The 12,356-nt window shown below is 57.4% G+C and overlaps 5 protein-coding genes across 5 annotated transcripts; all 5 read right to left on the bottom strand.

Moving 5' to 3' along the window:
* Positions 1-843: 843 nt before the first annotated feature.
* On the bottom strand, positions 844-1,316 carry K452DRAFT_170872 (uncharacterized protein). Its single transcript, XM_033535791.1, has one exon. It carries the CDS (start codon positions 1,147-1,149, stop codon positions 880-882), a length of 270 nt encoding a protein of 89 aa, XP_033399137.1. The 5' UTR covers positions 1,150-1,316; the 3' UTR covers positions 844-879.
* A 974-nt stretch (positions 1,317-2,290) lies between these two features.
* K452DRAFT_307553 (uncharacterized protein) lies at positions 2,291-3,308 on the bottom strand (the record flags this gene model as incomplete). The annotated part of the gene is made up of 3 exons (XM_033543078.1): positions 2,291-2,662; positions 2,736-3,112; positions 3,200-3,308. The coding sequence occupies 3 exons, from the start codon at positions 3,306-3,308 to the stop codon at positions 2,291-2,293; spliced, it is 858 nt and encodes a 285-aa protein (XP_033399136.1).
* Positions 3,309-3,891: 583 nt separating this feature from the next.
* K452DRAFT_286252 (uncharacterized protein) lies at positions 3,892-6,864 on the bottom strand. The gene is made up of 3 exons (XM_033540263.1): positions 6,393-6,864; positions 5,230-6,322; positions 3,892-5,176 (listed from the first exon to the last, which is right to left on the bottom strand). Exons 1-3 carry the CDS (start codon positions 6,680-6,682, stop codon positions 4,040-4,042), a joined length of 2,520 nt encoding a protein of 839 aa, XP_033399135.1. The 5' UTR covers positions 6,683-6,864; the 3' UTR covers positions 3,892-4,039.
* A 253-nt stretch (positions 6,865-7,117) lies between these two features.
* Positions 7,118-10,309, bottom strand: K452DRAFT_268933 (glycoside hydrolase family 2 protein). The gene is made up of 5 exons (XM_033538916.1): positions 9,942-10,309; positions 9,504-9,884; positions 8,568-9,450; positions 8,152-8,505; positions 7,118-8,101 (listed from the first exon to the last, which is right to left on the bottom strand). The coding sequence occupies exons 1-5, from the start codon at positions 10,073-10,075 to the stop codon at positions 7,337-7,339; spliced, it is 2,517 nt and encodes an 838-aa protein (XP_033399134.1). The 5' UTR covers positions 10,076-10,309; the 3' UTR covers positions 7,118-7,336.
* Positions 10,310-10,740: 431 nt separating this feature from the next.
* Positions 10,741-12,198, bottom strand: K452DRAFT_247970 (uncharacterized protein). Its single transcript, XM_033538079.1, has 3 exons — positions 11,736-12,198; positions 11,156-11,687; positions 10,741-11,090 (listed from the first exon to the last, which is right to left on the bottom strand). The coding sequence occupies exons 1-3, from the start codon at positions 12,144-12,146 to the stop codon at positions 10,873-10,875; spliced, it is 1,161 nt and encodes a 386-aa protein (XP_033399133.1). The 5' UTR covers positions 12,147-12,198; the 3' UTR covers positions 10,741-10,872.
* Positions 12,199-12,356: the final 158 nt, after the last annotated feature.

The raw sequence follows: 12,356 nt of genomic DNA, 5'->3' as shown, positions 1-12,356 counted from the left end.
CGGGCAAGACGGCGTAGCCACTTGCTACACTCCGGTCCCTTGCGATTACCAGACCGCACAAACACAAACAAGGCGCCAAGCCGTCTCCCCAGCCAGCCCTACTCAAGCCAACAATCCGCGAGCACTACAGTAGAAGCGCCGTTAGAACTCAGTGCCTATCTTAGTGGGATGGGGACATGATTTCAATCTCATTTCCGGCCATGCTTATCCTGCCTTTCTCTGGACAGATCCTCTTGCATCTGTCCAGGTAGTTAGTAGTAGAGCCGGGGGCATATGGCTCGCTTTCGCAAAACTTGTTGGGCAGTGCTTGCAGGCGACCCGGACCGGCGTCTGCTTCCCACTGCTGCCAGCGTGGAAGTGATGGCTTTGAGCGCGAAACGGAGATTTCTTTCATACCGTCTGCACGAACTAAACAGTCAGGCCTCAGCTAGATACTGTACACATCCGCCGCTCCCATAAGCACAACCATACATGGCTGCCCCAGTATCCTTCCTAAACCACAAGTAAGCGCACACCAACAACAAGCCGTTCACACCCACACGCCACACCCACACTCACGTGCACGCAGCAGCAGCAGACGCCGTAGGAAGGCGGCACACGTGCACCGCAGCTGTGATGCATCGCATCAAGGCGGTCGATACCTACCGTAAGCAGCGCTTGCGGTGCAGGGGTCCAAGGGCCAGGGATCCAGGGCGCATACAGTGCCCCACCTACCACAGTATAGGAACCAAGGCAGCGGGCTGCTGCCTGTGCCTGTGCCGCAGCCAGGGTTATGTTGGAGTCAGCAGCGTGCAGCCGAGATGGGGCTGAGCCGAGGTTCCTAGGTACTACGTAGACCATCAGCGGACGAGGCGTTAGGCTGGCTGACCGGCTGACAGCCTAACAGACAGGCAGACCAACCGAATCGGTGATTAAGCAGGCAGATAAACTGACATACCGATAGATAGGTAGACAGGTAAGCAAGCACAAAGCAGCCAGAGCCATTAAGATTAAGCGGAATAAGCCGCGGCGCCCAACCCAGACAGGCAGGCAGGCAGGCAGGCAGGCAGGTAGAGCGCAACCACCACCAGCACCAACAACAACCATCAGCACCCAGCAAAGAAAACCAGACAGACAGCCAGACAGACAGACAGAGAAACAAGCATTCATATCTACATTTCCCCCCACCCACACCCACACCCACACCCCGCGCCAGAGCCCCCAGGTAGGTAGGTATTTAGGACCTCAGCATCCGCAACCGCGCGCAAAGCGACGCAAAGAAAGAAAGAAAGAAGGAAGGAAGGAAGCCCAGCAGTAGGTAAGTAGGCACCTAGGCGCACACGCAGCGACGACGACAAGAAAAAAAACGAAGCTTCGATGAACAAAAACAAGAACAAGACTGGTCAAAAAAGCGAGAAGAAAGAGAGAAGACCAAGTCGTAGAAGTGGAGAAGAAGAAAGCGCAAGAAGTAAAAGCTTCCTAGGTAGAGACAAGAATACGCCCTATGCATGGATTTGTGAACCGCGTACCTAGACAGATGGACAGACAGACAGGGTCCGTGGCGTTTGTTGCGTTGTTGTTGTTGTTGTTGTTATTGTTGTTGTTGTTGTTGTTGTTGTTGTTGTTGTTGTTGTTGTTGTCCTTCTGTTCGTCTACTCCTCTGCTCCTCTGCCCCTCTGCCCCTCTGCCCGTCCGGTCATGCCTGCGCTGCGTACTGCACGCAAGAGCCCTATCGCGTGCGTCTGCAGCAGCAGCAGAACGTCCATACACACCTACGGAAACAGCCGACCGCACCGCGACCATCCATCCCATGAGAGTCGGAATCCGGACAAGCAAGCAGGAAAAGAAAGCAGACGGGGCGGGAATAAAAAAGGAAAGTATGAAAAAAAGCGATGTGATTGCCAATGACCTCGCCGCCCCACCCTCGCCCGCTCCATGTCCCGCGCGTCAGAAAAATAAAAACAGAGATGCAAGATGCCTCCCCACGCGTGCCCGCGGTCTTTGCATGCAACGATCCGGCCGCAAAAACAAAACAGCGACGACGTTTGTTACAAAGCGCCCCAGGGGAAAAAACTCAAAAAAAGGCCCGACACCGTCGCAGAGTCCCGGTCGGCGAGGAGGCTCGCGGTCGCGCTGTATTCACTCGCTCGCTCGTAGGCTCCGTCCTCGCGAGGTGCTTTGTTTCCCCCCACCAGAGAACCCGGACAAGCTGGCCGGCCGTGCGTCCTCGAAAGCTCTCGCGCCCCGACCATCCCAGCCCCAGCCATTCCCCGCAAGCGACTCGTGTCGCGCGCACCGGCCCGATCCGCACCTACGTGCTCTTCTTCTTGGGCAGTCCGAGCCTCTTCCTCTCCATGATATCACCCTCCGCGAGCCACTTGCTGGCCTTGACCATCTGCACCACGTTGATGAACTGCTTGAGAGCCATGCCCGGGAAGCTGACGGCGGCCAGGACCCACGGGACGGTGCTGTCCATCTTATTGGCGCGGGCCATCTCCATGGCGCCGGCGGACCAGGGGCTCGTGAAGAGGACGGACGGCTTGGGCGCGGCGGGGGTGCCGGGCTGCAGCGTCGAGGGCGCGGGTTGCAGCAGCGAGGGCGTCAGCAGCGGCGAGCTGAACGAGAGGAGGTACAGCGCGATGAAGAAGAGCTCGTTGAGCGCGCAGAGCGTGAACAGGACTTTCTGCGGGGAGTGTTAGCAGCACGGTTTCTGAGTACCGCTGAGGAAGCGGTTCGGTTGTTCAGGCCTAACGTACGTTGCTCGAGTAGTACATCTTCAGCACCCAGCTCCTGCTCTCATCGATCTTCTTGTGGCTCTGGCCCGCGCCGCCCATGCTCAGCGTCGCGTACATGTGCATGTAGTGGCTAGCAAGGTCGAGCGAGATGAGACCCTGGAAGAGGATGGACCAGCGAGGGAAAGCGCTCGCAAGGAAGACAAGCAAACAGGCCGTGGTGCAGCGATCCGTCACCATGTCCAAGACGGCGCCGAACTTGGTGCTCTGCTGGAAATGGCGCGCGGCCAAGCCGTCCAGCGCGTCGAGCAGGCACGACACGCTATACAGCAGCGAGCAGGTGCGCGGGTGCAGCGGCATGTAGTAGAGCGACGCGACGGCGAGCACGACGCGCGCATAGCCTGTTTGCGCACAACATCACAGTCGTCAGCACAAATGCTCCCACTCTCCTCCGGCGGCGCTGGGGAACAGCTAGCTGGATGGCTTACCAATCTGGTTGGGGATGAACATGAAGATGTTCTCCTCGGGCTCGTCGGACCTGACTGTTGCGCCGGCCGGGCTGCCGTTGCCGTTGGGCAAAGCCTCTTTCTCCGACATGATGGTGTGCGATGCGCGCGTGTCTGGGTATGCGGCGGATGGGAGCGGGAGGGGAAAATTGAAGCTGCGGTGTTCAATTGCTGGCGAGCCTTGACGACGACGACGGTTGGCGGGCGGTCGATCAAAAGCGGGCTGGCGGTACGTATGCGTTGTTTGGTTGCCGGGCGACGTCGGGGCAGGTAGATGATGGATCCGAGAGCTGAGAGGCAGACAGACAGCAGATTGGTGTGTTGGGGAAGGAAGGAAAGTAGTGGTAGGTAGAGTAGTAAGTAGCGCTGAGAAAATGGCCGTGGTGGCCTGGCGATAAGGACCGTTATCGCGCAGCAGCAGCAGCAGCAGCTCAGGAGTCCCAGCCCAGCCGTGTCACTGGTCAGTGTCAATGTCCCAGCAAAAAACGCGAACGGCTCGGGATCTCGCGGAACCCGGGGAAATAATCCATCCAACACTAATCTCACCACGTCGTCGAACAATCTCATCAGCTTACGAGTTACGCCGCCCATCACTTCGCTTCGCCACAAGTACGACGCCGCGTATATTGTACCTGCACGCTGCTGAGCAAATCGTACATCATCCCTGTCACACCACCCCCGTTTTGGGTATACAACAGCCGCACACGCTCCCGCCTCGGCCCGGACGGATGCCCTGGCCCGTCGCACCTCTCACCACCTCTCTTCCCGCGCCACCGTCTCCGACTCCCGACTATCTACCTAGGTGGTACCTATTCGTCATGCTCAATTCCCTAGCTCCCAGCACGCCGCCCCGTTCGCGTCCTGGCTCGCCGGCGGAAAGTTGAATTCCCCGTTCAGCCCGAACGGATCCTCCGCCATCTCCGGGAACCCTGTGTCCCACATCATCTGATCCCAGAAGCCCGACAGGCTGCCCAGCCCGGCGGTGCCCTGCTCCCCGAGGCCTCCGTTGTGAGGAGGCGGGGGCGGCGGAGGCGGAGGCGCGGGCCAGATGCCCATGCCGACGCCCGACATCTGAGACATGCCGTTCAGCCCGCTGACCCCCGTGGGCGTGAAGTGCTGGTGCGTTTGAGGGTAGGGGGTCTGGTTGAAAGGAGTCCCGTTGTCCTTTAAGGGCGCGCGGAAGGCATCCTGTCGCTGCTGGTGGTAGTTCTGCTCGTTATGGCTGTGTTGGACCGCCATGTTGTCTTTACTCTCGGCGCCCGAGTCTGTCTCAAACATTCGTGCGTACTCGGCATGTTGCGCCCTGACCTGCTCCTCGACGCTTTCTATGTGCATCTTTGCTGCCTCGTACAGCCGAGCGATAGCATCGTGGCTCTTCTTCGCTGCAACGCTCCATTCGAGCATTCGGTCAAAAAAGGCCAGTGCCCGCTCAATTTGGGCCTTCCACTTGTTCACCTCTTCGGGCATGCTCAGAGGGTCACTGAACAATGAGATTAGCGGCACCATGCACGCTTGGAAGCAGAACCACACAGCGTTCCATCCGGAAATCAGGTCTGGTGTGCATTCGGCGCTGATGTCATCGATGTTCTGTCCTGCCATCACCCTGCACTTGCCGACGGCTACCTTTTCCTCAGCGCTAAGAGCTGCAAAAGGGGCGTGGCGGAGGGCGCTGGACAGCAACCAGGGTCGATGCAAGACGACACGCAGGTTCTGGTACCGCCATTTCATGACAGAACGAGGGACCCTCAAGAACTCTGGGCATGGCTCGTTGGTGGCCAGGATGGATGGCAGATTGTTCTGCCATGAGACGAGATCGTTGTCGATCTGGGCCAGTTCTTCAAACCTGACCACAGGCGAGGCAGCCAGCAAGTCCTGGATGCGGGTGCCAATCTTGCAGAACTCGACATTATGGACGAGTGGGAGGACACGGAGGTCGTGGACATTCTGCCGACTCATTGGCTGAAGCGAATGCGTTAGCATCGGATCAAACGCCAGTGAGGAAGGGGACTCACGTCTTCCATCACTTTTCCCGGCGTCAAGACCGTAACTGCAGAGCAAACTCTCCCTAAACTCGGCTTGCTCGTTGTGGTGCTTGCCCACACGTCAAGGCAAAATAAACTCCACCACGTCCTTCTTCTTGTCTCGGCTATTGCTGCATCAGTCTTCAGCCCAAGCATTCCGTTCCCCTTGCCCTCGGCGGCCGAGCTCGAGTATTCTCTATGCAGCCCCAGACCTGTTGCCATGCGTAGCGTGGCACCCATCAGGCAGTTTGCCTCGTTGGGGCGGTTCAGGTAGTGCATGTAATACCCGCTCATCATTCCCATGGTTTGGCAGACTTCCAGGTTCCCGCTGCCGAACGTCTCGAGGCTGACGTGCCGCCGTGCTCTTGTGAAATAGGTGTAGTGGTCTCCGTTCCTTGCGTTAGAAGAGGCTAATGAGCCAAGCGCGAACACCATGTTCAGCAATGCCAGCCATGGCGGATCGCAAAGGTTGCCGCGGCGGTACGACGTGCGGAACTTTGACTCGTCGAGCATGGGAAGGAACGGATGGACCTTTTCAAAGTACTGGTCTATCAAGTCCAGACCGACCTCGACGTTCGGCAAAGCATTAGGCTTGTCGTCGATTAATTCTGGCGGCGGGGTGCCACTGCGGCTGGGCAGTGCCGTCTCGTTGCCCTTGTAGTCGATATAAGGCCTGGCGATGGGCGCGATGCGCACAATGACCTTGAGCGCGGCGGTGATGGAAGAGACGCCGACGTACGAGGAGGGGCGGTCGACGGACATGGAGAGGCCATTGACATCGTCGGAGATGCCCTGGATCTTGATCTGGTGCTTGCGGGCCTCGTCCCATTCCGGGTCCTCGTCGGGGGCAGCCTCCAGGGCAGCCTCGAGGCTCTCGGCCTCATCCGAGTCGGGGGCGGGCTCGGAGAGGGTGTGGGGCGCGGAGAAGGTGGGCGAGGTGGCCGAGGCGGCAGGCGAGGTCAGAGCGAGATTGAGCAGCTCCTCGCGCGGCAGCGAGGCGAGGGCGTCGATGTCCTTGAGGGGGAACAGGCGCTCCAGCACCAGCTTGTACTGGTCGATCTGGCCCTGCAGGCGGTCCACCAGCCTGTTGCAGCAGCGCGCAAAACGTGAGCAGCCAGGTCAGGTCAGGTCAGTGGGGCTAAATAAAGACTTACTTGCGCGAGGGGACGATGCGCTGAGCCGGCTTCGAGTAGCTGCACGCCTCCGGGTGCTGATACCACAGACACTGGCCACACGGCTGGGTGCCGTCACACCGAATCTTGCGCCGGCGGCACTCGACGCACGCGTTGCTCGTCGAGATGCGCCGCGAGCCTCCCGAGCGCACGCTCACGGGCGGCTTGTTGTTTGTGCCCTCGGGCGCGCCAGCGCCGCCTCCGCCCGTCGCCGCGGCCTCGCCCGCGCCCGGCGACTTGAGGGCGGCGGAGCTCTGGAACGTGTGGAACATTCGGCAACTCCCTTCCTTGTGGTGGTGTTGGGGGAATGCTCGAGGGATGGTGTTTGTGTCACGACGGCTTCATCCCGCGACGATGACGACGTTTTAAAGACGAAGGAGTGAAAAAGAAAAGACGCAGCTCGACGACGCAGCTCGACGCAACTTATTGAAAAATCTCAGACCCATGACGGCCAAGCAGGTATTGCTGTAGAAATTTAGTTCCTTCCCCCAGATCTACCCGCCCTTTCTGTTGCCTCCCCCGCACCGCGCCATCGCGTGTCAAAGCCCGAGAGCGACCGGGGGGGTCCGCCCCAACCGGCCGTCTGACTTGGGGGCCGGGAGGCATTGGTGGATTTGCCCCCTCACCTTTTGCGGTGCTTATTGTCCTCGCTCGCAACCAGAATGCTTTCTTGCAGATTCTGCAACAAATCACCATCGCAACCCTGTGCCTTTTCCGTAACGTTGATTATAGCCGTCATATGCTTGGCGCTGGCCTACCTACGAACCACCGCTACCCCTCACCTCTCTTTGCGCGCGCGCCGCCCCCGGCTCCAGCCGGTCCCTCCATCGCTCCAGCTGAGCATATCAGCTCATCCGCACACCACAGGCCCAGCCTGCGCTACACCCATACCGTCAAAAGGCTCTGCATGTCATGCGCTCCGGCTATCAAGTCTGACCCAGGTACCTCCACCGCAGCGGTGCGTGGCTTGCGCCCAATCCCTTGACCGTGACGACCTGCTCGTCCCCCGGCACCACGTCGATCGCGCTGTCGTCGACGAGCACGCCCTCGCGCTCCTCGAACACCAGGCCCTTGGTGGGTTTGGCCGCCGTGACGCGCATCCGGCTGCCCTCGCGCGCGACCTCGACGCCGCGGTCGTCAAAGTCGAGGTACTTGAGCGGCTGGGGCCAGTCGGTATCCCTGCTGACGATTTCGCCGTCCACCCAGATGCGCGCAGCCAGCACATGCGGCTCCTCGTGGCTGTTGTCGATGGTGCCGGAGAGCAGGTCCGTCGTGCCGTTAGCGAGGATCGTGACGTCCCTCTTCACCACCGCCGCCTTGATGTCCCTGCCCGTCGCGATGGAGACGAAGCGCAGCTCGACCGTCGCCTGCACCTCTGCCGCCCTGCTGCTCGAGACCCAGACCTCCCAGCCGCTCGTCTTGGCGGGGCGCGCGTGCACCACGCTCCAGTCATGGTGTGCGCGCTTGACCGCCACCGCAATTGGAGCCAATACCCTGCGCATGGCATAGTATGCAGGCTTCTTGCGCTGGAAGTAGTCCACGATCGACCACGACGTTACTGGCCAGCAGTCATTAAGCTGCCACACCAACGCCCCACCGCAGAACCTCCGCTGGCCCCATTGGCGCCTCCACCCTCTGTATCCGAACATCAATGCTTCGGCTTGCGACAGCTGCGTCAGATGTATGAAGCCCTATGCCTGTCAGTCACACGCCCAATATCCTGCCAGTCTGTGACACCAACCTCCAGGTCTGTGACTGTGCGAAAGTTCTCCACCAAGTATGTCGCGATCCTTCGCTCATGTCCGTCGGCCTTGTTATGGAAGTCAAGCATGTGGGATTGAGGAAAAAGCTGCGACTCGTCCGTAACGTAATGCTTGATCGTGTCAATGTGCGGGAATGCCTCCATGCCAAACTCACTGTTGAAGCGCCCACCGAGCGTGTCGAAAATTTGGTATTTTTCTTGCGTGCCATGCCATACGTTCCATTGATGCATGTCGCCCAGCGTGGGGTTAGAGCTCACCAGTCCATCTCCCCATGGGGAACCAGGATGGTAAGCCACATGCGGACTTTCCGCCTGGACAACTTCGGGTAAAATCTAGAATGCAGCGCGTTAGCAGTGTCATACGAAAACCTTGCCCTGCCGTTTCTGTCACTTACCTTCTCATAAATATAGCGTGCTGGGAAATCTGTCTTCAACCAGTTCTCCGGGTCCTTGTCCGCGTAGTCATACGTCAGACCGAACTGTTCCTGAACCTGATAATCTTCGTTGTTCCCTGCATATATGACAATCGCGGGATGGTGCCTGATCCGCCTGACGTTGGCAACCGCCTCTTGACGGATGGATTCCCGCATTTCCGGAAAAGCAGGGTAGTTGCCACACCCAAACATGAAGTCCTGCCACACGAGAACACCAAGCTCGTCGCAGATGGAGTAGAAATCGTCAGTCTCCCAAATGCCGCCTCCCCAAACCCGGATCATAACTTGGTAACCGTCAACCATCATATTGAGCCATTTTCGGTATCTCTCAGATGTGATCCGAGGAGTGAAGCTGTCTGCAGGAATCCAATCGGAACCGCCGCAGAAAATGTCAATGTCGTTGATGCGGAAAAAGAACGTTTTGCCAACATCGTCGGGTTGTTGCACGAGCTCCGCTTTCCTGAAACCTACCTTTTGTTTCACGGTATGCAGGCCCGCATCGCCGGTCGAAACAGCGGCACTCACGTTATATAAAGGCTGAGCACCATATCCGTGAGGATACCAAAGCTTGGGGTCTTGGACGCGGAACTCTGCTTTCGCCACCCCGTCCGCATCGACATCCGTTGTCGCATTGAAGACGACTTTTCCATCGATTTCTGCGCTGAATTTCACGCTCTTGCCAGACTTCCCTTCCACGAACGCCGTGATGGTGCCGTTCGCGGATTTCAGGCCTTCTTCGAGCTTGTAGTCAAGACGCAAGTCAGAGATTTTGGCCTGGTAGGTCTCAAGGCGTACTTCTTTCCAAGGTCCGCAGGTGATCAATACCGGACCCCAATCCCAACCACTATCCTTGTCAGCGATGTATGCTTCACTCCATCACTGCGCAGCGATGCTTACAAGTGGTACTGGGCCTTCCTGACAGCCAACCGAGCCATGTCTGCATTGAAGCCCACCCATTTGTGTTCAGGATGCGCATCCTTGACCTTCTTCGCCTCTGCCAGGGCAGGCAAGAACACAATCTCCAAGGTGTTGTCCGATCCATGCTCCAATTGGCTCGTTACGTCTACCCGATGCGGGACGAACATGTTATCGCTGGTAAGGATCGTCTTTCCATTGAGCTTCACCGTCGCGTAGGTGTCCAGGCCATCAAATGCCAGGAACGTGACAGTGCCATCTTGAGCGGGAGCTACGTCTGGAAGCTTGGCTCTGTAGACCCAGGTCTTCTCAGCCACCCATTCGGCGTCGATCTCGTTGAAGCCAATGAAGGGGTCCGAAATTCTGTAGACTATGTGTTAGCCAGCCCTAGCTTTGTTGAAACACCACACCACAGCATACTTCTTGTTGTAGATCAGATCCAAATGCACATTCGTAGGCACCGAGGCAACTGGCAGCCATGCATCGTCTGGTTCGTTTTCCTGCTTGAAGGACCATCCAGAGGTCAGTTGCTGTGCGGTCAGCGGCTGCGCCATCAGTGGCAATCGTCGTTGATTGAGTGATGGGACACAACCATCCCGAGCTCACTCGAGGGGGAATGACCGCCGATCTTATGGTCGAAGCCGCCGCAGTATCCGCGACTCGCGGACCTTCCATTAGTCGGTTCGGACACGGCAAACGCGTGAGTGCAACAGCCGGAGCACCGGCTGCCGTGACTATTTGTCGGATGCCATTACTGTGGAATGGCCCATTGAGGAACACGAGAGCAGGTGGTGGTGTTGCGTCCGTGTCGAATCGGGCTTGGTGAGGGCGCCAACTGCGGGGAGCTTGGGGTTTCAAGTGGGCCTTACCGCGTAATCTCTGCCTGGAGCAAGGAAGCCCTTGCTAACCAGAGATACAAAGCATTGAACATTCGCTCTTTCTGTCTATCTGTTGGCGGGCTTTCCGCTCCGTGTGCTATGGACCTCGACTGAGTGCGCTTCCGTCAGCGGACGAGCGCTTCCGAATGCCGTATTCGACGTAGCCTAGACCACCAAACGGCGAGAATCCAGCATCACATACATCACCTCCCTTGTACGATGAGGAATCGACGCCACATCGGCTGATAACATGTCTCGGGAGGCCTTAAACAACGTGGCAATAGGTAGGTACTACTGAAGTACTGAGTACAAAGGGTATCTAATGCGGTAAACCGACAAATCCGCCATAAACCAAGGAAAAAAGTCTAGCGGGCACCAGGCCGCTGACAGCGTGTCGCTTTTCTAACAGAGCAGGGCTCCAATCGCTGAAATCATCGTACATCCCCTTCATATCTATACACACAAAAACAAAATTAGAAGAGGATGGAAATAAAAAACACGTTGGTGGCCGTTGCGAGCAACAAACCGAGCACGCGTTGACCCCCAAGAGCGAGCATGGAGTCACCGCCGTTGTTCGTTTTGCCGCCTCCAGCCATCTCGAGGATATTAGTCGACCGTCCACTGGGGCAGAAAACGACCTCGAAACCTGCACCTGCGGGGATAATGAACGTTGATGTCTGGTCATCGAATGCTGCAAAGTATCATTGTTAACTGGGATCGCGCTTGAGAGACTTCGTAGGAGTATAAGGAACTCACCATAACTATAGGCATCCGGGCAAATAGCCTTTGCGGCTTTGGAGTAATCGCTTGGTTTGCAGGTTCCCGGGGAGTCATGTTCACCGACGCAGCAATCTTCATCCTTGTTCCATTTCGCACAGGCAGAGTAGCAAGGATCAAAGGCCGGTCGCTGAATGTTGTCATCCGGATAGGGGTATACACCATCGCCAGGCTTTTCCGGTGGGTTGACCTGAAGATTCCAGGGACACCATGAAGAAACCTGGCTGTCTGTGACGTCTCGGTCAAAGGGGAGCGGGTAAGAGCTGTTGGTACCGAGGAACAGCTGCTGGGTGTCATATGGGTTGAAAGACTTGTCGGCGAGCATTCCGGATGTGCCTTGGCATGAAGGGTTGGTGCGGTTCGGTGGGAGATCAGCAATGCTGGAGTTGCCCAAAGGCTGTAGGACAATGGCCATGGGCAAGTTGTATCCATCGACCATGGATATATCATAGTAAGTTTGCCCATCACCAGCATCGAGAGTGAACTCGGCGAGTGTCACTGGATTGTTGCCCTGCGTTTGTTAACTTGAGATCATCAACAGAGCATGGATGGTACGTACAGAAACAACGCATTCAAGTTTGGCATTGCAGTCTCCAGACCCACAAGCCGTCGGACCATCTTCCGATGCATTGCCGTTATCGTCGAAAGTGCAGTTCGTCCTTCCCCATATACGGCCTTGCCAATCCTCGGATACAGTCTGGTTCCTGCTCTCTCCGGACTGGAGGGCAAATCCACTCGAGACAGGGCCAAAACCAGATTGTGTAAGGAAGCCTGGCCAGATGGTGTCGCTGCACCAGTTTGAGACTATGAGCGGCGTGTTGTTGTCGGTTTGCTTGAGGCTACGCTGGGGGGCTACGAGCTTCATGTGATGCAGTGCACTGGCGACTGGCAGGTTTGAAAGGAGAAGCATGCTGCAGCAAAGGGCTCCCAGCCCTTTCAGATGCCGAGTATTGGAGGGTTCGCATGCCATTGTTGTAGAGCAGAAATGGGTATCTTGGAAACGAGAAAATGTAAAACAGCCAATGAGAGAGGTAGAGATCTACACGGGTTCCTGCCCGTAGTCGTGTGAAAAGCGTAGGTGAAGGCAGAGACTCGAGTGAGGGATGAGATAGAACAGCATTTTAAAGTCACGAAACAAGGATGAGGCTATAAAGCAGGAATGCCAGCTTCAGCAGGCGCG

Source organism: Aplosporella prunicola, assembly GCF_010093885.1.
Source record: "Aplosporella prunicola CBS 121167 unplaced genomic scaffold K452scaffold_9, whole genome shotgun sequence".
NCBI lineage: Eukaryota > Fungi > Ascomycota > Dothideomycetes > Botryosphaeriales > Aplosporellaceae > Aplosporella > Aplosporella prunicola.
Note: the sequence above shows the minus strand (reverse complement) of the source record. Positions and strands in the feature narration are given on the sequence as shown.

Coding starts and splice junctions, on each gene's coding strand:
- K452DRAFT_170872 (XM_033535791.1), bottom strand. CDS start 1,149: ATGAATGCTTGTTTCTCTGTCTGTCTGTCTGGCTGTCTGTCTGGTTTT.
- K452DRAFT_286252 (XM_033540263.1), bottom strand. CDS start 6,682: ATGTTCCACACGTTCCAGAGCTCCGCCGCCCTCAAGTCGCCGGGCGCG. Junction 6,323..6,392: donor CGCATCGTCCCCTCGCGCAA/GTAAGTCTTTAT, acceptor CTGCTGCAACAG/GCTGGTGGACCGCCTGCAGG. Junction 5,177..5,229: donor CGGGAAAAGTGATGGAAGAC/GTGAGTCCCCTT, acceptor CATTCGCTTCAG/CCAATGAGTCGGCAGAATGT.
- K452DRAFT_268933 (XM_033538916.1), bottom strand. CDS start 10,075: ATGGCGCAGCCGCTGACCGCACAGCAACTGACCTCTGGATGGTCCTTC. Junction 8,506..8,567: donor CACGCTATATTTATGAGAAG/GTAAGTGACAGA, acceptor GCTGCATTCTAG/ATTTTACCCGAAGTTGTCCA. Junction 8,102..8,151: donor GCACAGTCACAGACCTGGAG/GTTGGTGTCACA, acceptor TGACAGGCATAG/GGCTTCATACATCTGACGCA.
- K452DRAFT_247970 (XM_033538079.1), bottom strand. CDS start 12,146: ATGGCATGCGAACCCTCCAATACTCGGCATCTGAAAGGGCTGGGAGCC. Junction 11,688..11,735: donor AACTTGAATGCGTTGTTTCT/GTACGTACCATC, acceptor TAACAAACGCAG/GGCAACAATCCAGTGACACT. Junction 11,091..11,155: donor CCCGGATGCCTATAGTTATG/GTGAGTTCCTTA, acceptor GATACTTTGCAG/CATTCGATGACCAGACATCA.